We start from the raw sequence: 25060 nt of genomic DNA, 5'->3' as shown, positions 1-25060 counted from the left end.
TCTCCTTAGTCCAAGGACACCGAGATGCTTGATTTAAAATTAAAAGTTGATGAATAAGACCAAGGTGATTTTTCACTGTGGGATCTTGTGTACAGTTGGCAGCTAAGCTTTCAAAAGTGCCAAATGCTTGCTGTCAGCTGCAAATGGCTGCCTGTGGCCTTGTGGCTCAGGAGCTGCCACGGAGCAGGGAGCAAACTAACTGACCACTGCTGGATCAGTGGAATGAAATTGCCCACCCAAGAGCTGTCTCTTCTTGTTTTGGGAGGTTTTATAAAACTGGCTCTGGTGGGTTTTCCGGGCTCTGTGATACACCTCTGAAGTTGCCAGCCACAGATGCAGGGGAAACGTTAGGAATAAGATCCACCAGACCACGGCCACACAGCCTGGAAAACCCACCAGAACCATTTGAATCCGGCTGTGAAAGCCTTCAACAATACTGTATAAAACTGTTTGCTATTCAAACTGGCTTTTGGGTGTCTGAGCCAACTAGAATGGAATGAGTTTTTTTAAAGTGCATTATGATCTATTACCTGCTTTATATACTCACATGTGCAACTGATACCTTGAGATTTGTAAATTCAGGGGGTTTTTCCTCCTCCTGCTGTTTACTGCTACTGTTTCCCCATCTTTCCCCCCAGATTTTGGTTATACCCAGCAATGTCCCAAACATTGATTTGAATCCTAGTGACCCAAGCTAACCATTGGGACTCTGTAGGTGGTTAAGTGAGTCCCAAGACTCTTGAAAGCTCTGGGGCAGAACTGGCTGGCAGGACCTCCTGCAGTCCAGCAATAACTTGGGAGGAGAACTCCTCAAGGGAAGACTTTTTAAAGACTGCGGAGCTCTCCTGGGCCCTAGGGCTCCTTGCGCTCCAGGACCTCCAGGAAAAGATCCCTTGGCTTGGCTATTGTGGGTTTCCTGAGTTGCGTGGCCATGGTCTGGTAGTTTTTGCTCCTAACGTTTCACCCGCATCTGTAGCTAGCATATTCAGAGGCACGTCACACTGACATGCCTCTGAATATGCAAGCCACAGACATGGGAAAACTGTTAGACACTAATACTGCCAGATTGTGGCCACACAGCCCAGAAAACCCACAACAGCCAGTTGATTCCAGCCATGAAAGCCTTCAACAATACGTTGCTTGCCTTCTCTACCATTGCAGGCTCCTATTCAAGGGTCAGCGGGACAAGCAAGTGAGGAGCCCTCTGAGCGAGCATGTCCACCTTCAAACCCTTCAGAGTCTTCTCCAGGACCAAAGAAGGCAGGGAGCCAGAGTGGAAGGGTTGGATCCAGTCTAAGTTGGCAATTCCTATGGATTCCCTCTTTCCACAGCTGTTCCTCAGGGTCCACACTCCTCCATTTCATAGAGATCAGTGAAAGGAAGCAGATGGAAAATTTAATGTGGATCCAGCCCCAAAGCCTGAACCATGTAAAGGAATGCATGCCTGGAAGCTCAAGGCACCCAGCATTCCAGTCTGCACAGATTAGGTGAAGGAGGTAAGCTTCTGCGTCCATGTCTTTACAGGATCCAGGGCCCAACTCTGGCTATGGGAAGGGGTGGGGTTACCAACTTCCTAGTCAGAGCTCTATGTAGCCTTTCCTGGTTCAAAAGATCTCCAACCAAGCCCATGCTAGCTCTGGAAAACTACCTACAGCAAAGCTCCTGCAATCTATTGTCGATTCAATTGGCCATGGTCTGGTAGATCTTGTTCCTAACATTTTGCCTGCATCTTCAGAGGTGAATCACAGAGAGAAGTCTGTCTGGAACAAGATCTACCAGACCACGGCCACACAGCCCGGAAAACCCACCACAACTTCCTGCTATCCAGTTCCTGCACGACTGGTCCAAACCAGACCAGCCTCCTCTGTGCTGGTCCCTGAACACCCAATGCTGTGTTTCTTATACCCCCATTTTTGTAGAATAGGTGTCTTACAGCTTCACCTCTTTTCTCTCATCGCTGCTGTCTTCCCCTAAGATAGCCTGTCAGGTCTGCTTCCAATAGCAGGACTGAAATAAGAGCTGAGAAGAGAAATTCCTCTGAGAATATGCAGAACGCATTTGCCTTGTCACAAAGAAATGCAACTTCTTCCCTCCAGTAGCAGGTTGGCTCTGAGAGAGATGTTGGCAGGTTGATTAAGTAGGACTTGATGAGTCAAGTTTACCAGGGTTAGTCTTAAGAGTCTGCTTCTAATAGCAGGACTGAAATAAGATCTGAGAAGAGAAATCCCTCTGAGCATATGCAGAGTTCATTTACCTTGTCACAAAAATATTGCAACCTCTTTTTTTCAGGAGCAGGTTTCCTCTGAGAGACATGTTGGCAGGTTTATCAAGCATAAGGGCTGCTTCCCAAGCCCTTCCCTTCCCCTCCACCCATATGTTTCTGGTTCCCTCTCCTGCTGCTTCCCATTTTTTTCCCTGCTTGAACCAAAGATACAGCCTTAAAAAAAATTCCAGTGCAGTGGAAGAAAAGTACTTTCTGTATTTTGAATGTTAATGGTGAATAGTCATGTTTTTCAAAGGTTTTTTTTTAAAAAAAAAACACTTTATTTTGCTCTCCATCCCTGACCTCGTACAACTCTGGCTGGATTCTCAGTTGGCTGAGCAAAAACACCTTGACCAGCAGTGAAAACATCTAAGCCTTTTTGGGAAGAAAGTTCAGAGATGAACAAAATAATCAGCAGATATGTGAAAAAAAATAATTTTCTGTCACAGTTTCTCTGTCAGAATCTGCATAGTTATAAAATAAACAATCATAATTTTGCAATGCTGCCATAACTAAGTGCCTCAAAAATGGACGATAATTTATTTAGCTTGGCAAAAATGCTTGTTTGTGGTGTCTGTTTTTCCCCCAGCTTTATCTATCATTGACAAGCATAGTATTTGTATCTAAAAACACAGAGAATCTGAAAATGGGACTATCTCACATGAAGTGAACAGGTGTGTGTGAGCAAATACGAGAGAGAGATAGAATTTTGGTATTGGTGAAGTAGATGTCGATTCGAGAAGACTAAACTCCTCTCAAATTATATAATCATGAACTTCTAACATTTGTGTGTTTTGGTATAAAATTGGAGCTTTGTCAGATGAGATAACATATTGAAATCTTTAAAGAAGGCTTTTTCTGATCCAATACTTATTCTAGTAGACTTGGTGTCCTTTTTAGGATTTGAACAAGAGTTGCTGGAGAGATGGAGACTTTGACAATGAGGACTTCATAGCTGAGGATAGATTTAAACTTTAATGTTTCTCTTCCAATTTCAACTTCAGTGCCCCAGATTTCGTGTTCCAAAGATAAGTTGGAAAAATTCAAGAATCTGGCATTTGCTGGTCAGAGGAAATATCTATCAGAGAAGAAGACTAAACTTCAGGAGTTGCAAACCTAGAACTCAATGACTTGGGAGAATTTTTTTAACAGATTAGAAAAGAATTCATAGGGTGCGCAAGCTGCTTGTGAAAGATGTCTTGAGGAGCTTGCAGGGGTTTGGCTGCGGAGTTTGTCTTCTCCTCTCAGCACTCGGCTGGTAGCATCTGGGGTAACATGTTTGAAGAACAAAGACTATAAATCTTGTGCCCGGAAAAGGAAGGCTCAAAGAGACTAGCGAAGATTCTATAGAGGCCAAGTATTATGCAGAGAAGGAAAGAACTTTACAAAATGAACAGATGTCCCTCCTGTTTGCATTGACTTCATTCTTGAGCTCTGAATTGCTTAAAGTTCTGTCTCCAAGAGAAGATGGCAGCATTCCCTTTTTGTTCAACTCTATTAGGTAGAACTACACAAGGGAACAAAAGGAGCACAACTTTCAGATTTCCCCACCACTCAAAATATTGATTTCACATTGGCACCAATTAGGGGGTTTTTCCAAACAGATTTTTCTACTTCTTTTTTCGCTTTTTTCAAGAATTATAGATTTGAATGGTCTTCAACCTCTCTGTTTCCCCCTCCTCATGCCGCTTTCTTTCAAGCGTTCCCCAGTTATGATTTGATGAATTTAGTTATTCTTTTCAAACAATAAAGAGCATTATAAGTTCCATGTTTTTTGTTTTGCTTTTTTGGCTCATCTCCTTGCCCAAGCCCAAATTTTTTATTTGGAAGATATTTACAACCTGCTGTTCTTCCCTGGGGGGAAACAAAGTATTGTTTGTTTATTTATTTATTTATTGTTGCATTTTTATACCGCCCTCCCCCTCCTCTGTTTTATCTTCATGACAATCATCCTGGTTAGGCTGAGAGTCACGGGCCTAAGGTCCTCCAGTGAGCTTCCATGACTGAGTGGAGATTCAAACTCGGATCTCGCAGATCCTAGTCTGACATTCTAACCACTTCACTGCACATGCTGGTTCTTTTTATTTTTGTAGGGGTGTTGGTTTTATGATAAAATATTGTTTTTACTGATGGTCTTGTACGGTTTGTTTTATGATTTTAGATCCAGTGTTGTTGGATTGTAGCTTGATCATTTAAACAAGACTGTTAGAAATTGCCTCAGGAGTATGTTTACCAGAGGTCCCCAACATGATGCCGAGGGGTATCATGGCAACTTTCAACACCTTCTCTGGTGCCTTCCAAGTGTTTTTAGAAAGGGGGAGAGGCCAGGTGGAACTTCTGCCTGGCCAAGCTTCTGAAGGTGGGACTTCTGCCATAGATAGACCTTTCTCATAAATTCAATGAACAGAGTTTTTCAGATAAGTCTGTCCCTGATTTGGTTACCTGTGTCATCCCAATATTGCATTGTTGTGAATTGAGAAGTCTCGCAATTCCTGCGGCAATCCTATTCTGAGTCTGGTTTTAAAGCAGCAGAATATTGCCATTGTTGGGCAGTAGAATCGGGCTTGATGACCTCTGGAGACCCCTCGCTAGCTTTTTGATACCTTTCACATTTGGGTCAGAGTGGAGGAGTCTTTGAATGCAGGAACAGTGACTCGTGGCCCCCTCCTGTCTCCTGTTTGTGGATTAAAACCATGACCTCCACGCCAGGCAGCTTTGCTTTTACCCACACACTGGCCCGTGTATAATTGAATCCGTTTATAAAACTGCTCTTTAAAATGTTAAACATCTTTCCCTTGAAGGTCTTTGCCATCAATCAGGCTTGCAAAGAGCCTCAAAGCAGAGGATGAGCTGAGGCCGCTGTAAGAAATCCGTAAGCAAATGTCCATCACTCTGGCCTCTGACATTTTCCTTCGGCAGGAAACGAGGATCCCATGGAAGGTCACCACGCCGGATTATGTCAGCTTGTGTAGAATGATGCTGTTGTCTAGGCCTGGGTTCCCCAATTAGAAAATGGGTTAAAGGCAAGCACCCCTTGTTCAGGCTCTTCTCACAGGAGGGCTCCAGTTTCTTTCTCTGCATGATACAGCAGCTCGAGAAAATGTCAGCCTTCACATTTGAACAGCGTAATTCTTGCTGGGAAAGAGAGCTGAGGATCTTTCTGAGCGTTTTTCTGCCGTCCGCTGTGAGGGTAGGTCCCTTTCTGCAAGTCATAGTCACTAAATGTCTCCCATTAGAGCTGATTATTCATTTGGTCATTACCTTTACAGCCTACCATATGCTGCTCACTCAAGGTGGTAACTCTAATTTCATCCAGGCCAAAAGTGGTAATGTTTATGTGAATGTGGAGTCCTCCAACTATGCATATCAGGCACGTACCATCTCCAGTTCACACATATGGAGGCACCACACAAACAGAAAATCCACACTTTGTCCAATTCACACAATACGGTGATTGCATGTAACGGGTGTGTTACACAGATTAGTAATGCCTGATAAATGTGGTCAGCAAGCTCTCATTTTGCACGAATGTAACATTGGCACAGGCCTGTGTGCTCAGTGGCCACAAAGAAGAAGAAAAGGAGTTTGGATTTATATCCCCCCTTTCTCTCCTGTAAGGAGACTCAAAGGGGCTTACAATCTCCTCCCCCCCCCACCACCACCACAACAAACACCCTGTGAGGTGGATGGGACTGAGCTCCAAAGAACTGTGACTAGCTAAAGGTCGCGGCTGGCATGTGTTGATTGCACCTACTTCGGCTGGTTCACCAGATCAACCCTCCACAGCTCAAATGATCGAGCGGGGGGTCCAGAAGCCTGATTAGAGTGATTGCCTGAGCGGCTGCACTTTATCGGGCTTGGTAGTTGGATTGACTGGCGAGCCATCTCGATCCCTACGCTTCACTACGGCAGCTTACAAACACTACCTCAACCGCCTGTCGGTCTGATTTTTTGCCCCAAAGGCTCCAAAATCTATTCCCCAGCCTACATTTGTCAGCTGGCTTCTTTCTCAGTCCATACATTTTAAAAAAGAGGCACAAAGGACCTACCAGTCTTTAAAAAAAACCCTGCAGTATTTTGTCCTCTAATAGTCTTGATCCGAAGGAGAGATTACTTCCATTTTAGAGGTAGCCGTGGAAGATTGTGGTGGTGATGGGTTGTCTGGATCTTTCTTTTTTTTACCTCAAGCCAGTGAACAGTAGCCAGGAGCCACCATTCATCTGAATTTTATGAAGGGATCTCTTTAGTGGCTTGTTACACAAAAAGCCTGAATGATTGTGTTGGTGCCGCAAGAACTGCGTGTTTGGACTTTTGCAAGTAGATCCCAGTCAGGAAAGTTGACATGAGAATTTATCTTCCCCAAATACATTTTTGCTTTAATTTAGAACTTTTCAACTGGTCGTGGCTAGAGGGTCAGTCTAGGGTTTGGGACACTGTCAGGAACTGTGCCTGACAGCAAATGGGGGAATTCCTGGCATTGCGCTATTGTAACAAATTATATTGACAAGTAGGGCAGCTGGGTGATTGAGATGTACTTTCAGTTCAGTGTAATTGTTGGAGATATATTTAACTAGCCTGGCATATGTAATGGAACTTTCTCTTGATCTTTCTTTATGGCTTCACACCTTTGTAGATAAATAGGCTGATCCTGGCAGCTTACTCCCAGGGTGAACGGGAAGTGCCTATTTCCCTGGGGTGGGGGTAGACAAGCCAGGTGACTATATCTCTCCCAATCTGACCTTGTGGCACTTACGCTCCAAAATAACTCTTTCCACACATTCATTGGGAAAACGGGAGGGGGAAATCTTCAGGGATAAAGGGGTCAGTAAAAGCCAGGTCTGGTAGAACTGGCTTTCTAAAGCTGGGTCCTTCATTGCCTTTCAATAAATTCTGCTGATCAAGAATCTAGAGTCTGTTTATTGATTAAAGGTCCAAGATCTAACAAAGACCCCACTTCAAATCCCCCCACTGCCGTGGAAGCTTGTTAGGTGATCTTGGATAATCCACAGGCTTTCTGATGGAAACTACCTCACTGGAATTCCTTCATGAAAGGGATTTACAATGTAAGAGAGAAAAATTAAATCTCAGTGTAAGTCGCATTGGGTCCACATTGGGGAGAAATGCAAGGTTTCAATGAAGTTGGTAAAAATAAATGCGTAGACTGGACCTAAGTGGATACAGCAGATTTAGAAACAATGAAGCAAGCAATGTCACCTTCAGTAGACCAGAGTCCTGTGGGATCTTATGAAATTTTGCAGGGGCTGTAAGACAGATTTGTTCTGCCAGGTGTGTGCTTGAGGCAGCTACTGTATCATTGGGTCTCCTCCTTTCCTTCAAGTCCATCAATTGAATCCTCAATGAATCTGTTCATTGTTTATAACCATCTTGGAGGAATTTATAAATGTAATGTAATTTTTGTAATGTTTTAAAATGTTTTAACTGTCTTAATTTAATAGTGAATGTCGTGAGCCGCCCCAAGACTGAAAGGTGAAGGACAGTATATTAAATCTAATTTTAAAAAATAATCACAAAGGTCTTGTGAAAGACAGTTTTTAAGAGGTCAGTGGAATGTAATCTTCTGAACACGGTGATTTGGACTGTAACATCCAAGTGTTTTGCTTTAGATTACTCTGTGCCCTGTAGTTCCTTTGTCAGAGACGTGGTCAGGGGTATGTGATGTCGTTTGCGTGGCTATTTTAATACCTGCTGTAACGCTGCCCGGTTGTTGATTCAGTGTCCTTGGACACCATCTGGCTTTGACTGTCATAATCTTGTCATATAAGTTAAGAAGTACTGACACAAAGCAATAAAACCTGCCACTGCCACCCCACCGTCCAAAATGGATGCCCTTTTCTAGGAATCGGCCTGCTGGTTTCCCCACAGCACCGTGCTTGGGAACATGTTTATCTTTAACCGAGGTTTGTAGGACATCTGCCAAGCCCAATATTATGCAGCCTCCAAAGCGTCAAGTTAAATCTCTTGAAGGTGACAGAAGCGGTGAGGTCGGGAGATGTGGAAAGCAGAGCTCGTAAAGTTCTCGGAGATGTGTTTACAGGAGAAAGGTTTTATTCTCAGCATTTGTGATGGAACATCCCATGGGGAATTTGACGAGGAACTGAGGGGGGGGGGGGTTATTGCGTCCAGATCCATTAGATGTGTTTCAGGTTTTGTTGGAAGATGCTGCCGTCAATTTCCCACAAGCAAGCTTTTTTCCCCAAAATAAGTACACATCAAGGCCTCAGACAGGGCCTGAGGCAAAGAGAGGTGTGAGCTGCCATTAACATGAGTTTGCCTAAAAGCTAGAAACATTCAGAGTCCCCAATCAACTGGCACTCCAGACAAACACCTGCAAAATAGAGTCTCAATCACAAGGCAGCCTCCCAATTCCCAAAGGGACCCTTTTCCTTGTTCACACCATTTCCCTCCTCCGCACAGGCCTCCTCCACTCAGAAAAGTTTTCAGAAAGTGGATGGCTGTGATAGGTGAGTGATAAGGTTGCCATACTTCCACTCCGGCTACCAAAAGAAGGGCTTTGTCTAGGAAACATTCAGAATGAACAGCCACTCACTCGCCTTTGCCAACCTGAGCAACTTGGGAAAAGAGAAGGATGAAAATGCGATTGATTTTTGAAATTTAGGCTGTGGCAGTGGTGTAAGAATATAACCTGTGGCCAGTAAACAACCACAGAGTGCTTTCTTTCTCTGGAACATTAGGTCATTCAATTGATTTAATTTAAAATCGAGGGGGTGGGGTGACAGATCAGGAGACGGGTGAGGCAAGTGGTTTGGGGCTGTGTGAGGAGCGCAGAGTGCATTTCTCTCAAGAGTTTACCAGCTCTGGCAAGTCACAGATCTAGCAAGGTGCAGAGCCCCCTATGAGGTAAGGGCCGGCCTGGAGACCATCTACCATGTATTTGGTGCAAAACTCAGGTGGGAGGGAGAGGGAAAGACCAAAAGTGGAACAAGGGACAAGGAGTGATAAGGTTGCCATACTTCCACTCTGGCTACCAAAAGAAGGGCTTTGTCAAGGAAACATTCAGAATGAACAGCCACCCACTCGCCCTTGTGAACCCTGCTCACCATTTCCATGCATTTTCTTCATGAAGTGACAGTTTGATTGCTTCAAGTGAGAATGGAAGAGACTTTTGGGCCAAGGGACTGAATAGCAGAAAGGTCTGCTTTTATTGGTTGTGGGTTTTCGGGACTGTGTAGCTGTGATCTGGTAGATTTCGGTCTGAATGTTTCACCTGCATCTGTGACTGGCATCTTCAGCAGCATGTCACAGGAACGTGTGTTTCTCTCTGTAGTTTGTTTTTATTCTTTATTTCTTATTGTTTCCTTCATGGCCTGAGTTCCAAGCATTATGGTAGCAGTAAAATACAAATAGCCCTGATCTGATAGCTCAGACTGGCCTGATCTTGGCAGATCTCAGAAGCTAAGCAGGGTCAACACTGGCAGGTACTAGGGTGGGAGACCTCCAAGGAATACCAGGGTCATGATGCGGAGGCAAGCATTGACCAACCATCTGAAGGTCTCTTGCCTTGAAAACCCCACCAGAGATCTCCATAAATCAGACGTAACTTGATAACAACAACAAAAAAGTTATAAATAACTGCACTGTTTTCCCATTCGGTTTGTTGTAAGGAAGGACCCTTATTTAGCAAGTACAGTGGAACCTTGGTTTTTGTTGTCGTTGGTTGTTGTCGGTTTTGGTTTTCATCAATTCTTTCCCCAAAAATTTATGTCTCGGTTTTCGTCGTTTGCTTCGGTTTTTGTCGGATTTCGTCGGCGCACACATGCGCTAATTTTGTAACAACAAATGGCGACTCGTGCAGTTCCAGTGGCTGTCTCGGTTTTCGTTGGTTTCGGATTTCGCCAAGGTTTCCCGGATGGATTATCGACGAAAACCAAGATACCACTGTACCCAGAAGAGAGAAGAACCAGTCATTTCTAGTGGTTAACTGTCTAGTTTGCAACTGCTGAGTAACCAAGATCCTCACCCACACATCTGAGATTCGAAGACCAACCTTTTTGCGGCAAAGGGAATGGTGTCAGTTCTGCCAGGAAAGAGAAAAGTCATGTGTTTGAAGAGAAATGGTGGAGACTGCCTTCCCAGCCCCCTTAATCTCCAAGAACCAAAGGAAGTTTGTGGAAATTATGAGGCCTCGCCTGTTTGCTGCTAATTTAGCTTTGTGCCACAACGGTGGATCAGTGGAACGCTTTTGTCTGACTGGTGATTGCTGTTGAGGGCTCTTAGAGGTGTGGTAAATCACCTTTCCAACTATCAGCACAATTTAGCATTGCTTGAGTGGGTATTTAAAAAGAAATACCGAGCTAATATTCAGGCAGTGGTTGAGGAAATACTGGCGGTCAGTCCCCTTACAGCTAAGACATGCATGGTATCATAAATTAAACAAATTGCAGTCTTCACGGCTGTTTCCCCAAAGTGCTAATTATCCGGAATGAAGAATAAACTGATGGTCAGAAGCTGGGAAACTTTGGGGTGGGCAGGGGTGGGGAGAGAGAAAAATCTTTTCTTCTGTCAAAGACTTGGTTAGGAGTCATGTTAACATCCTAGGAGAGAGGGAATCTTTCGTACTGAATACATCTCTTTCTTGCTGAATATCTCATTTTCATATTTAGTACATCACCATGTGTGATGCTCATATTCCTAGTCTTTATCATATACCAGTGTGTTGCCTTACCCAAAGGATAATGCTTTATTTATTTGTTTGTTTGTTTAATTGATTAATTAATTCTATTTATAGGCCTCCCTTCCCCTCGCAGGCTGAGGGAGGCTTCCAACATAGGGATAATATAATAAAAGATAATACAATAAGATAATAAAAGTAATGCAATAAGGTTAAAATATGCTAATCCCTCTGACATTATTTTACAACATCACATTTGCCTTGTTGGGTCAGACCAAGATCTGACTTTTTATTTCCAGCGGAAGACTCTGTCAATCCCGACAGGATATCAAGTTGATGCCCTCCTTTCTGTTTATCCCTCATATCTATTATTTAGAGGTACAGTGTCTCCGTATGCAAAGGTTCCATTTAATTATTATAGCAGATAGCCACTGACAGAGTTTTATCCTCTGAGAGTATGTCTAATCCTTTTTAAAAATCCCTGCAAACGAATGGTCATCCCTGCCCCGTGAGGAATATTTTTTCCTTAGTTACTTACATATTGTGTGAAAAACTACCGCTTTATCCTGTTTCCTTGGATGATTCTTGGTTTCCAGTACCGTGAGACTTCTGGTCTTCCATTATCAATTTACGTCTATAGTGTGCATCAAAAATGTCTGGGTCCAGTAGGATTGTGGTGGTTTTGAGATACCTAGACCTAACCAGTCTCACCTGAGTGAATTTAGTGTGAGACCCAGACCATGTCCAGAAATGTCTGTGATATGTGGAGATTTGGGGGCAAATGTAATGCTGATTTTCAACCAGGGCATAGCAGGAACCCTATAGGTGGCCGCTGTGATGCTGGAATCCACCCCCCCAAACAGCTGCTTCATCCTTCACGTGGTGAGTGAATGTAGCCGTAGTCATGCAGGGCTTTCCAGTGGTAAACACATTAACCACATTAGCTCCCATTGGAAACAATGGGGGATGGGGCACCCCCTTTGGGAGTCCAAAGCTTTGGACCCCCTGGACCAAACTTTACAAAACCTGGGTGGTATCAGTAAGAGACTCTCCTGATGATACCACCCAGGTTTGGCGAAGTTTGGTTCAGGGGGTCCAAAGTTATGGACCCTCAAAGGTGTAGCCCCATGTTCTATTAGCTCCCATTAGAAACAATGGGGGATGGGACACCCCCTTTGGGAGTCCATAACTTTGGACCCCCTGAACCAAACCTCACCAAACTGGGGTAGTATCATCAGGAGAGTCTCCCAACAAATCCCTGAAATAGCCTAAAAACTGCGCCCCGTGCAGGCAAAAAACAAAAAACACTAAAAATACAAAAACCCACAAACGGGGGGCCAAGCTTCAGATATGTAATGGCGGGGGGGGGGGGGGTTAAACATGAGAACCCACCCTTACCTACATCCTTGGGGTATAGTAATTTGTGGTTCCCTGAGGACAGCGATCTGTTGGGTTGTAACAGAGTAACTCAAAACCATAGTTTACTCTAACCGGGATTAGCTTGTGAAACTGCTTGCACTTTCCATAGCTCTTGCAGCTATGGAAATGTTCTTGCAGTTCCGTGGTATTTAATTTGCCTACTTAAAACCCATTTTTCTCCCTACTGGAGACCCAAAAATAGATTAAACCATCCTATCTCCTGAGGGGTACGTTAGGCTGAGGGAGAGTGACTGTGTGAATCTTGAATGGGGTAAGATTCCTATTAGATCTAAAAAGCATGTTATTAAATATTTTACCAAATAAAGTACCAAAAGTATATGATGAATTGTTTAAATATATGGTGGTGGCAGCCAGAATTGTGTTTGTAACAAAATGGAAAGCCGATCATTTCCCAGATCTTATGGAATGGATGGATAAATTAATGGAATATTCAACAATGAAATATTCAACAATGACACATTTGACATCCTTGAAGATGATGGAAGTTTTTGTTTTTGGATTACATAAACCAAAGTCTTGGATAACTAGAGACAACAAGGGCTATATGAATAAGCACAAAATGTTGGACTCAGATTTTAGATCTAATTGAGACTAGAAAATCTTAATTGGAATTTAAGATGTAAGATCAGACGATAATAGACATAAGCAAACTTCATATATTCTATCTATATATATAAAAATGGAACCATGCGTTTGTTGCTTCGAGAATAACCCCGCACCTGCTGGCCCAAATGCTCTGAAAATTTCACAGACACTTACTCATTCCCCCAACTGTGTTCTTACGTACCTCCCACTGTCAGACAACACACCTGAGCCAGGTAAAACATCTTTTTCCTGGCACACCAGGCCATGAAGCTGCCTGTGTGTAACTGTTACCCTTAGAATGTTCATGCCCTTAGAATGTTAGCTCAGATGGCCAGATATGAGCAGTGCAAACAGTACATAGGCAATAACTCGAGAGGACGTGAAACACATACACACGTTGCCGTGTGAGACATCAGGTGGGGTTCCCCCACACACATGCAGGTACCTTTCACTCTCTGCCTCACCCACTACTACCACACAACACACCTACTCTCATACACATTCAGCGGAGGGAGAGGGAAGGGATGTAGGGGGAGGCATGCAAGGGAAGAGAAGTGAGGGAGGGGACAGAGCGTGAGGGGTGGTATGCAAGGGAGGGGAGAGAGCAGGCCCAGCATCTGGATATGACCCACCGACCCTAGCAGAGGGAGACAGAAGGGAGGGAGGGGGAGGGGTGGCATGCAAGGGAAGAGAAGTTAGGGAGGGGAGAGAGTGAGGGGTGGCATGCAAGGGAGGGGAGGGAGGGGGCCCAGCATCTGGATATGACCCACCCACTCTAGCGAAGGAAAAGGGGAAGGAGGTAGGGGGAGGGGTGCCATGCAAGGGAAGAGAAGTGAGGGAGGATGCGGTCATACACATCAATGACATCGCACAGTATCAGCCTGCGCGTTTCCATGAGCACGTACTGCTGACCTCTGCAATTGATTTGCTGCTACTGTTCCTTTCCCATTTCACCACAATAAGCCACAGCAACGCGTGGCCGGGCCCCGCTAGTAAATTATAACTATGAATTTTAATTTTATGGGGAAAGAAAGATTCCTGTGGTTAAGTGGCAGGGCTTCATGGGCTGACACATTGACTTATGGGAAGCAAGATGTATAAAGCAACATGGAAAGAACTGTGGAATAAATTGTGCAAATGAGGGGGAAATCATGAAATGTGCATACTTCATATAAGGCCATGGAATTTGGGGCACAGAGAGCTTTTTTATTAATAGTATGAAGACACGCAGTCCTGGCAGTGGCAAATGGGGACAGCTCTTTCAAAAGAATGCAGGAGAAACTTTGGAACCGACTGTGAAAGGCAGACACATGTCCAGAAACACAGAGTGGATGTGTGCAGAGGAGCCAGAGGCACATCAGATTCACTGGCACATGTCTCCTGTGGTCAGACATGAGTCTGCCCTTCATGCTTTATGTGTTTACCACTGGAAAGCCCTGCGTGGCTACGGCTACATTCAGTTGCCACGTGAAGGATGAAGCAGCTCTTATTCTTGGCTTGACTGGGGCGTAGAACAGGGTAGCGGAGGCTGTTAAATAGCCTTTTATCTTAGTGTCTGGGGAAATTGCAAACAACCTCACTGAGAAGGGTGCAGCCCATTGTGCTGTGAGGCCTCTCTTTTTCTTTCTCTCTCTGAAGAGAGATGAGGCAACAATTGAAAAGGATATTAGAGTTTTGCGGGGATATGGAGAACGGCCCTGGAGTTCGGAAGCATAAACCACTCTGTGTTCATTTAGCGGGGAACAGCAGCCCAGTGGAAATGCAGCACACTGGCTTGAGATGCTTCCCACGTCTCTGGTGTGACCTTTTTTTTTGGAAGGAAGAAGGCATGGGGTCAAAGAATCGAGAGTATCTGCAATAGCTCAGTTTCTCCCTCCCTTTCTCAGCGGTTTTGATTAATTCCTCTGTTTCCACAAACATTTTTCCCCTTTGCGTGCCACGCCAAACCCCAAGTTCGAGAGGCAATGCAACACTATTACACCAGTATGACCCTCATGAGGCATTTTTGCTCTTTGTTTAGACATTAGAAAGTAAATCTTGTGAGCCACAAGCGATCCTTTCTTGAGTCTTCACCAGTCCCGCTTCAGTTTCCAATGAAATAACAAAGCTTCAAAGATGTGCCCAAAATTGTTGGGATCGGATAGGTCACTGGCACTGAGGTAATTCAGGAGTAATTAATTCACCTCAGTTAAATATCTCACAAAGAAGATAACACAGAGAAGCCTTTGCACAGCGGTGGTTTTGAAGAAGTGTACAATGTGGCTCATTTGGATAAGGCAGAATTAAGTTGTGATAGAAATGTAGAAATATGGCTTTGTTGTACAGCAAAGGCAACTAGAATATAAAATACTCATTTTGGATGCCGAGTGGTAACCAAATGAAAGCTTGAGGTTATCTGCCTCACAGCAGAAATAAATAGGAGTTTTGTGGTGTATTAAAAACTAAACAACATGTATTCTAGCATCAGCATTCATGGACAAGGGCCCACTTCATAAGCTGCATGAGATGGGTCTTCACTGGGCAGACATTTACATTTCAGGTTAACAGCACAGACCTGTCCATATTTGCTCAGAAGTAACTACTGCTGATTTGAACAGGGCGAACTACCAAATAAGTGTATTTAGAGCTATAGCCTAATGCTTAACTTTCCATGAGTTTACGAGGAAGTAAATTGCATGATCTCACTGAGAGTAAACAGGCCAAATACTTCTTCTGAAAATCTTTCAGCTTTATGAGTTTAGCTCTAGGTAGGTATATTTGGAGTTCTGAGAACAGAATATATCTTTACTGTTGAATTCTAAAGTCACAAGAGGTGGTAAAATAAGATTTCCACTGGTTGGAGGCAGGATCAACCACCAGCTCCATTCCTTGCTCTTCAGGGCATACCCATTTTCATATGCCCTTTCCATTGAACTGTGACTTTACTGGGATGCATATCTTTTCTTCTGCAGTCTCCCCTTACATCTTTTATCATGTACATTAAAAGTTGGAACATATGGAAGTATTTGTAATTTTTAAAAAAATCCTGTGCCTTATATTGTTTTGCACCTTAATGATACTTAACTGAGATTATTATCCAGAACATACAAAACAGAAATAAACCATGCCAACCAAAAACTGCAGAATGACATACTCCAGAAATTATATTAATTTACTTAATTTTTACATTATTTATGGATCACAGAATTATGGACAGAATTTGTTTTAGCATACTGTACACATAGCCCTGTTCTAATAAACAGTCCCTTCAATAAGGAGGCTGCATTAAGTTTATTTGTCCTCTATTTAATAGGTTTCCAGGCTTGGTGCAGGTTAAAATGTTACTGATAGATGAATAACAACAGGTGTCAACCAGTAGAACTAAATAGCCTCCTTAGCGCAGTAGGCAGCATGTCAGTCTCATAATCTGAAGGAAGAGGGTGTACAACTAAGTTGTGTGTGGCTGTGTACAAAACTTGGCAGTCTTTGGTTGGTCAAGCCTTATATGTAAAGATTGTAAGCTGTTAAAGGGTTTTATTTTTTTATGTTTTTTATGAAATTCTGTAATTTCTTTTAATCTCTTTATTTAAAGTTTTATAAAATGTAGTGGAGTTATATTCTGGTCTAAGACTGTGATAATAAATAAGGTAAACATATAGTGCTGTTTTACCTGCCAGATGTTTTGAGTGAATTAGGGTCTAGACCAGGGGTGGGCAATTATTTTTTCCATGGGGCCGCATAAGAAACAGAAAATATTGTGGAGGGCCGGGCCAAAAGGCAGGGGGGCGAGGTGCTTTTGAAAGCCCCGCAGAAGCCGGCAGTTAAGACAACCGGCTTCTGCAGGGCTTTCAAAAGCGCCTCGCTCCCCAGCACGGCAGGGGGGCCAGTCAGGGTCATCCGGCAGGCCAGATGTGGCCCGCGGGCCGTATAATGCCCAGGTCTGGTCTAGACTATCCACTGGAACTGAGGTTCCACCTTCTTCTGTGTGGGTATGTATGCATGTATACAGCAGCACACAAGTATGAGAATTTGGTAAGAATCTGCCTTATGGCATGGGTGAACAAATAGGGTGCGTATGCAGTCTGCCTATGGATGTCAGCAGAGGTGAAACTGGTGACTTAAGGAAGAAGAGCTTTGCTTATGGAATCTTTCTTGAGGAAAACTTTGCCATGCTCTTTCGATAATTTTGGGAGCTTGGAGTTTTTATATGGGATTTTGTTGCTGACATGAGAGCTGTTGTGCCTTTTTAAAAAAAAGGAGATATCTATCTATATATATAAAAATGGAACCATGCGTTTGTTGCTTTGAGAATAACCCCGCACCTGCTGGCCCAAATGCTCTGAAAATTTCACAGACCCTTACTCATTCCCCCAACTGTGTTCTTACGTACCTCCCACTGTCAGACAACACACCTGAGCCAGGTAAAACATCTTTTTCCTGGCGCACCAGGCCATGAAGCTGCCTGTGTGTAACTGTCATCCTTAGAATGTTCATGCCCTTAGAATGTTAGCTCAGATGGCCAGATATGAGCAGTGCAAACAGTACATAGGCAATAACTCGAATGGACGTGAAACACATACACACGTTGCCGTGTGAGACGTCAGGTGGGGTTCCCTCCCTCACACGCAGGTACCTTTCACTCTCTGTGCCTCACCCACTACTACCACACAACACACCTACTCTCATACACATTCAACGGAGGGAGAGGGAAGGGATGTAGGGGGAGGCATGCAAGGGAAGAGAAGTGAGGGTGGGGACAGAGTGAGGGGTGGCATGCAAGGGAGGGGAGGGAGCGGGCCCAGCATCTGGATATGACCCACCGACCCTAGCAGAGGGAGACGGAAGGGAGGGAGGGGAAGGGGTGGCATGTAAGGGAAGAGAGGGTGGGAGAGGGAAGGGACGGAGGGGGAGGGGGAGGCATGCAAGGGAAGAGTTGTGAGGAAGGAGAGAGAGTGAGGGGTGGCATGCAAGGGAGGGGAGGGATGGCCCAGCCAGCCTACATTCCCTGAATACTGTTACAGTTCAGAAAACCAGGTTGCCTCCAAGGCACGCATTACTCAGGAGTAAGCTCGGTAAAGCAACCGTGACATACTCAGAGGGTTTACTCAGAAGCAACACCCATTGCCACCACCCCAACTTACTCCCAGGTACAGGATCGTGACCAGCCAGCCTAGATGTGTGGGAGGCGTGACTTTCCATTCCTCCCCCAAGGAATGCGGTCACACACATCGATGACTTCGCACAGTATCAGCCTGCGCATTTCCATGAGCACGTACTGCTGGCCTCTGCAGTTGATTTGCTGCTACTGTTCCTTTCCCATTCCACCACAGTAAGCCACAGCAATGCGTGGCCGGGCCCCACTAGTTTGAGATAAGAAGGAAGTCGAATGCCAGTAAAACATCACCATAAGGGTGTTCAGGCTGTAGGTTCTTAACTGCACAACTTAGCATCACCATGAAGCGTTTCTGGAAGGGTTCCAATCAATCAGAAAATGAGACTCAAAGTGAGATTGGGATGGAGATATACTGATAGGAAAGTTCTGTGACTTTTCTGGCCTTCTTTGCTAGCTAGTTGGGGAGACATTTGTCATCAAATCCATGTTCTTTGACTTGTTGAGAAGCCAATCCAACAGTGGCAGTAAATGCTTTCTTTCTGTCTTTTTTCCCCTTAGGTTTTTACGAAATATGGGAAGTGCTACATGTTTAACTCAGGAGAAGATGGGCATCCTCTGCTGACCACTGTCAAGGGCGGGACGGGCAACGGCTTGGAGATCATGCTAGACATTCAGCAAGACGAGTACTTGCCAATATGGGGAGAAACAGGTAAGAGGGGACACGTATGATAAAATAGAGGAGTCCAAAAGCAAAGACCAACAGCATTTATCCCTGCATATGCTTTTGTGAGATTTTGTCTTGATTCATCAGTTTAAATCAAACACTGCTTAGCTATAAATCTCATTGTGAAACTGGGATTAAGCTCTCAGATGATCATGCAAACCATGGGTTCCCTTGGGAAATGAGGTTTTCATTACCCATGAAGAGAATGATGCCAGAGAACAGACCCCGATGAAACCAGGATGTCTGTGTCCATGCATCACACAAAATCATAGCCAGTGTGGAGTAGTAGTATCAGAGTAGAATCTAGGTCTAGGAGATCTGTGGTCACATCCCTGCTCTATTATGGAAGTTTGCTGGGTGACCTTGGTATAGTCAGATTCTCTTACCCCAACTTTCCATACAGTTTTTTTGTGGGGGGAAGGGGAGATAACAATGTGGTAGGTGTGGTAAAAATAAAATAAATAAGCTATTATACTGATTTCAACCCACATCTGTTAGAGCCCCAAGGCTCAGTTCTCCCCAAGACACTAAACTTGCATCTGGGCTGTACCTGTTCAGGTGTCGAGCGGGAATTCGTGTGACTGAACGCTCCTCTATCAAAAAAAAGGGGGGGGGGTCCTCTTTCAAAGAGAAAACTAATTGGGAGGATGAAAGGGTTCAAGACCAGCTTTTCCTGTGATGTGCAAATTTGGTATTTGAAAGAAATTTTGGCTCAAAATAGGGAAAAATGACATCTGGAAATCTGGAATCTGTCCATCTCTGCCTGACTTGCCACAGTTCAAAATAAAAGTGCCTTGATTTGGTCAGGAGTGTGTGAGGGGTGGGGGGAGAGGGACTGGTCAAGATTGGAGGGACACCATAGTTATGTTCGTTTACATTTATCCATTTATCAGCCACTCTTCCCCAAACAGGCTCAGGGTGGCATGCAGCATTGATCAGACAGTATTAAATCAATAAAATTCCACAACTGAATCCTGGCGCCGTTACTCCACTAAAGGATATCAATTAAAACTAACATTATCCCTTAAAAATGCATTCATACCCATCAAAGGACAAAAGGGGAGGGAAAGGAAAGGGGGAGCGGGATGAAGAAGGGGAGAGAGAAGAGGCCAATAGATGGATATTGTTGCTGTTTTCAACTGTAAACCTGCCGAAACAGCTCCATCTTACAGGCCCAGTGAAACTACACCAAGTCTCACACCATGTAAACAGTAGCACCAGGGCACTTGACCCAAGCTAGCTAAAGCCAGATTTTATTTGAGGTACTATTTTCTGCTTCCACTTGAGCTGTCAAGATTCTTGCTGCTGTAAGGGAACTTTTTATGAGATGCTCATTTCCCCTTTTCACTTATTTTGGGATTTGCCCTGGAAGGGATGTTTTAAGTATACATGAGGGTCTATTCAGAATTTTTTAATAACTGGGCATTACCATCAGATACAGTAAAAATATCCAGTTATTTCTTGTATCTCTAGTATACGGTGGAGCCAGTGGTCATAATTTTGGCAGTTCTTCCTGGCATGTAATACCATCTTTATAAGATCTTTAAAGCTTTCTCTCTCATTCCTAAGTTTGTAGAAGACTTTGCTGCTTTCAGCCAAGTAGCTTCAGAGATGCTAACTGAAAGATCTCCTCCCCACCTGCCTGTCACCTTTGATTCTGTACACCAAACATGTACTTTCCAGTAAACTGAAAAGTCTTATAAATTTTTGTTACCAATCCCTTTGCTTTAACTGGCTGAATAACAATTTGCGCAAATTTATTTCCTGGACAAAAACCTGCTTTTTGGACCTCTATGTGTAAGGCCAGATTTTGCTTTCAAAGCTGTGTCATTCTTTAGTAGGCGCTTTGCAGATCAGGTTACAATTCATGGATCACCCCTAATAATGCTTAAATGTCCTCTTAATCTTGAGAAACGGGTGGTCACAGAGAACTAGTCCGATGCTGCATAGGAGAAAAAAAGAGTTTGAATTTAGACCCTGCTTTTCTCAACTGTAAGGTGTCTCAAATCAGCTTACGAACTCCTTCTTCCCACAACAGGCACCTTGTGAGTTAGGTGGGGCTGAGGGAGTTTGGAGAGAACTGTGACTAGCCCAAGGTCACCCAGCAGGCTTCATGTGAAGGAGCAGAGAAACAAACTTTATTCTCCAGATTAGAATCCACCGGTCCTGTGGAGAAGTGGGGAATCAAACCCAGTTTTCCAGATTAGAGTTCACTATACCATGCTAGCTCAGATCTGTTGTTTCCACTCAGGCCCAAGTACACATGTATTTATTTATGTATTCATGTACATTCATGTACTGGGGACCCAAAGCAGCTTACAACATTCTCTGCTGCTTCGTTTTAACCTCACAGTAGGCATAGGCTTTGACTTAGTCACCTAGCAAGCTTCCTCAGCAGAGGGGAGTTGAACCTAGGTCTCCCAGATGTAGGCTGACACTAACCACTGGCTCTACACGGGCCCTCAGAGATGGTACAATTTTGAGGTTGCACCATTTCAGATCTCAAGGGGAGGGGAGACATAATTTTCATGTGCCCTCACATAAAATCTCCCCGCAGTACATTTGCATGCTGTGCAAGTTATTTACAATACGAAGGAACTTTGATAAATACACCCCATTCCCAGCTGTCAGCAGTGGTTCAGCCACCTCAACCCAATCCCGCCTCTTAAGAAGACCTTAGCAAAGTAGGAGTCAAGTGACTGAATTGCGGTCTCAGGGAGCACTATGATTGCCTGAATTAGCATTAGAGGTGTACCAGCATGACCGGCTTTTCCTGAGTCAGAGCTATAATACAAATTAATAAGATCCAGGAAAAGCGTTTACAATTTGCATTAGTAAGCACTGTCAGGAAATGGACAAGAGAGTAGGGCTTGAGAAAGCGTTTCCGAAATCATAACCAAACCGGAGGTCACATCTGTCAGGACCATGCCTGTCAGTATCTTGATGTCTTGCTGTGTGTGATTTGCAATTGTTTTCCTGTTTCCCTCTTCCCTTCCTAGCAATCTCCTGTTAGCAATCTCCTGGCGCCAGCCCATCTTCAAAGAGGTGTGAAAGGTTCCCAGGTTCTTTGTAGCTTTGTAGTAGAAACTGTAATGGACATTTGGTGTGGGGTGAAACAGGGGGGATTAAAAGATATAAGTCCTGGATCTGAGCTCTCTAGCTCAGATTCTGCTTTACATTGTTACTCTTCGCATCACCTGGAATAAACTGCTTTTGGACTTTCCTATGGTCTCTGTTATTTCCAAGTTCGAGAGTCTGACAACATCACCCTATTCTTTGTGGCTCGTATCATTTCACTTCATTCTTATTGAGATTTTCTGTATGTATTCTGAAGCCCAGAGTTTATAAGAGGCTTCTATCTTGTTTATGATAGTGTAGATGAAAATAATATACAACCAAAGAGTTTTTCCTGTAAATATTATTTAAGTACATTGAGATATAGTCTTCTGGGTTTCCAAACTGTTTATTGGTGCTTGAAAAAGAAGAAGAAGAGTTGGATTTATATCCCCCTTTCTCTCCTGTAAGGAGACTCAAAGGGGCATACAAACTCCTTTCCCTTCCCCCCTCACAACAAACACCCAATAAAGTAGGTGAGGCTGAGAGAGCTCAGAAGAACTGTGACTAGCCCAAAGTCACCCAGCTGGCATGTGTTGGAGTGCACAGGCTAATTTGAATTCCCCAGAGAAGCCTCCACAGCTCAAGCAGCAGAGTGGGGAATCAAACCCGGTTCCTCCAGATTAGAGTACACCTGCTCTTAACCACTATGCCACTGCGAAGAACAAAATTGTGTTTTAAGCTATTGCAGCATAAAAGTATTAACAGGTTTGATAGACCTTTATGCATTTGGTCTAGAGTGGCATTGGTTTTCCCTCTGCAACCGTGACAGCACCTAGATCTGGGTCTCTGACACTCCTTCAGGCATCCTCCATGACCCTGGATCTAGCTTGGCACTCTCATTCCATGAGAACAGCAAAGCCGTGGCATGAATCTGAATCTCCCACCTGGGTTACCTCTGGCAGAGGCAAGGCTTTGAAATGTGATGCTTTTCAGCTGTACTGGTTGATGTGGCAACACTTAATTCATCTCTTGGATTTAAAAGAAGAGACAGTGAGGGAGAGTTGAGGGTGACCAGATATTAGCATTCAAATGCAGAGTTGGTTTGGTCCAAAATCCACTCAGACAGGTTTCTGGTGTAAAAAAGAGTTTCCTTTGTTGCCTTTGGAGTGACACTTGAGGTTGCATATTTAATCCATACACGAAAGCACACACCCCAGCAGTGTGGACTGTAGAGATGCCAGTTTGTACATCATTTCAAATGCATGTGGCAGGGAAAAAAGGGGAAACCATAATTTCATAACCCTGGGCCTCTGCTGGAAGTGGGATCCCAAGCTTAGCTGTAGTCCTGTCAAGTGAAATAAGCCCTTGACCGAGTTTGGTTGACCTTGCTAAATTGTGTAATAATATTTCCATGGGCATTGGGATTGGTTTAAGGCTCAGTTCCTGATGGGTGGTCTACACCCACTCCTTAAGAGTAGTGGCTAAGAGCAGGTGCATTCTGATCTGGAGAACCGGTTTGATTCCCCGCTCTGCCACTTGACCTGTGGAGGCTTATCTGGGGAACTAGATTAGCCTGTGCATTCCAACACATGACAGCTGGGTGACCTTGGGCTAGTCATAGCTCTTCTGAGCTCTCTCAGCCTCACCCACATCACAGGGTGTTTGTTGGGGGGGGGGGAGGGAAAGGAGATTGTAAGCCCCTTTGAGTCTCCTTACAGGAGAGAAAGGGGGGTATAAATCCAAACTCTTCTTCTTCTTAAAAGGGGGTTTGTAGCTGCTGTGGGTATGGGACGATGCTTTCCATAAGCTAATGGTTTTATCAAAATCACTGGCACCTGTGGCCATGCATATGTTATAACTCCACAGGAGGGCAGGCTGTGTTATTGGCCAACTTCTCAAGAATTTCTACTACCCTTTAAAACCCCACCAAGTTTCTAAACCTCATGTTGCGGGGGGGAGGGGGTGTGTGCTGAGTAATGCCATGCTGAATTGTTAGTAGTCTGACAGATGGCTGTTAATATTTCCAGTGGTTGGTGATAAGACTTGGGTGTCCTGTATGGCTGTTTCCCCTTCCCCATGATATTGTTAGTAGTGAATAATGTTTGAGGGGCTGTGCTCTGGAATGCATTAGAATTAGAATGTGTTTTGGACCCCCTTTTTCCTCCTTAAAAAGTGGTTCAGGAGTTAGGCTGGAATGGCCGGGAGTTGGGGCTCAGTGGAAGAGCTTCAGCTTGGCATATAATTTCTATCCCTGTCAACTCCAGCTGAAAAGGGACAAGAAATAGGTGACCTAAGTCCTATATTTGAGACCCTGGAAGGCCTCTGCCAGTCAGAGCAGACAACACTGACTTTGCCAGACCAAGCATCTAACTTGAATAACACAACTTCACATGTTCATCCATATGTGAATTCAGACTTCCGCTAAAGAATGGTTGTGATTGTACGGAGGGGGTTTCTTTATGCTGTCTTCATGCTCAACAGAGGGACTGTGTTACCGAATGTTTGCACTTTTCCTCGAAACTGTGTTGAGGGGAACTGGCACTGAAATTTGAAACATAGAATGGTACTGTGAACATTTCTTCAGTGTTCAAAGAAGAGGGTGCATTTCAAACAAATCACACAAAGAATGCCAAACAGGCAAGCTAAACTCTACCTTTCTTTGGGTAATCAGTTCAGAAGAAACTGTGCAATTGTGCTCAATCTGTGTCATTAATACAGGCCCCCGATTTTCACTTTTCTTGCCATGGAATTCTGATTGTGCAAGCAAGGTGCACTCCGTAGCCTGCACCTTCTCTGTTGAGCAAACTGGCCTGTGGACGTCTCCGCCTCTCCATGCCAACAAAAACTGGCTTTTGCAGCTTGTAAATCTTTGCCGCAACTCCCTCCTTCCCAAGTAGGACTTCATCTTGGGTTCCACTATTAAAGTCCTCCATAAAACAACCTCAGCCCAGCGCCAACAGCCTCACAAAAGGAAGGACGCGGCTCTCTTTTAAATAACGTTAAGAGGCTGCATTACCTGGTAGCAATATTTAGTCATGGCTGTAAAAAAGTGACAAGGTTCTTGATTTATGTTGCCGGGAACATAAAAAGTCCGACTGGATGAATAACATCCTTAAAAGCCGCCAGCAGGCAGAATAAATAAACCCTGGGAGAGTGAGGAGGAGGAGGAGGGTGTTGGCCTGCGAGCTTGTTGCTGAGCCAGTCCTGGTTGCCCTTGACCTTCAAGGAAGACAGGAAGGAATGTCACCC

At 44.2% G+C, this 25060-nt stretch overlaps 1 protein-coding gene across 1 annotated transcript in view; it reads left to right on the top strand.

Moving 5' to 3' along the window:
* The window catches only part of ASIC2 (acid sensing ion channel subunit 2), a 571394-nt gene that overhangs the window by 475287 nt on the left and 71047 nt on the right, over positions 1–25060 (top strand). Inside the window, exon 2 of the mRNA XM_048516919.1 lies at positions 18589–18739. Coding sequence (XP_048372876.1) covers positions 18589–18739 — 151 coding nt within the window. The remainder of the gene's footprint in view (positions 1–18588; positions 18740–25060) is intronic.

Source organism: Sphaerodactylus townsendi, linkage group LG15, assembly GCF_021028975.2.
Source record: "Sphaerodactylus townsendi isolate TG3544 linkage group LG15, MPM_Stown_v2.3, whole genome shotgun sequence".
NCBI classification, from domain to species: Eukaryota; Metazoa; Chordata; class Lepidosauria; order Squamata; family Sphaerodactylidae; genus Sphaerodactylus; species Sphaerodactylus townsendi.
The sequence above is the reverse complement of the archived record's forward strand: the minus strand, read 5'-3'. Positions and strand labels throughout refer to the sequence as shown.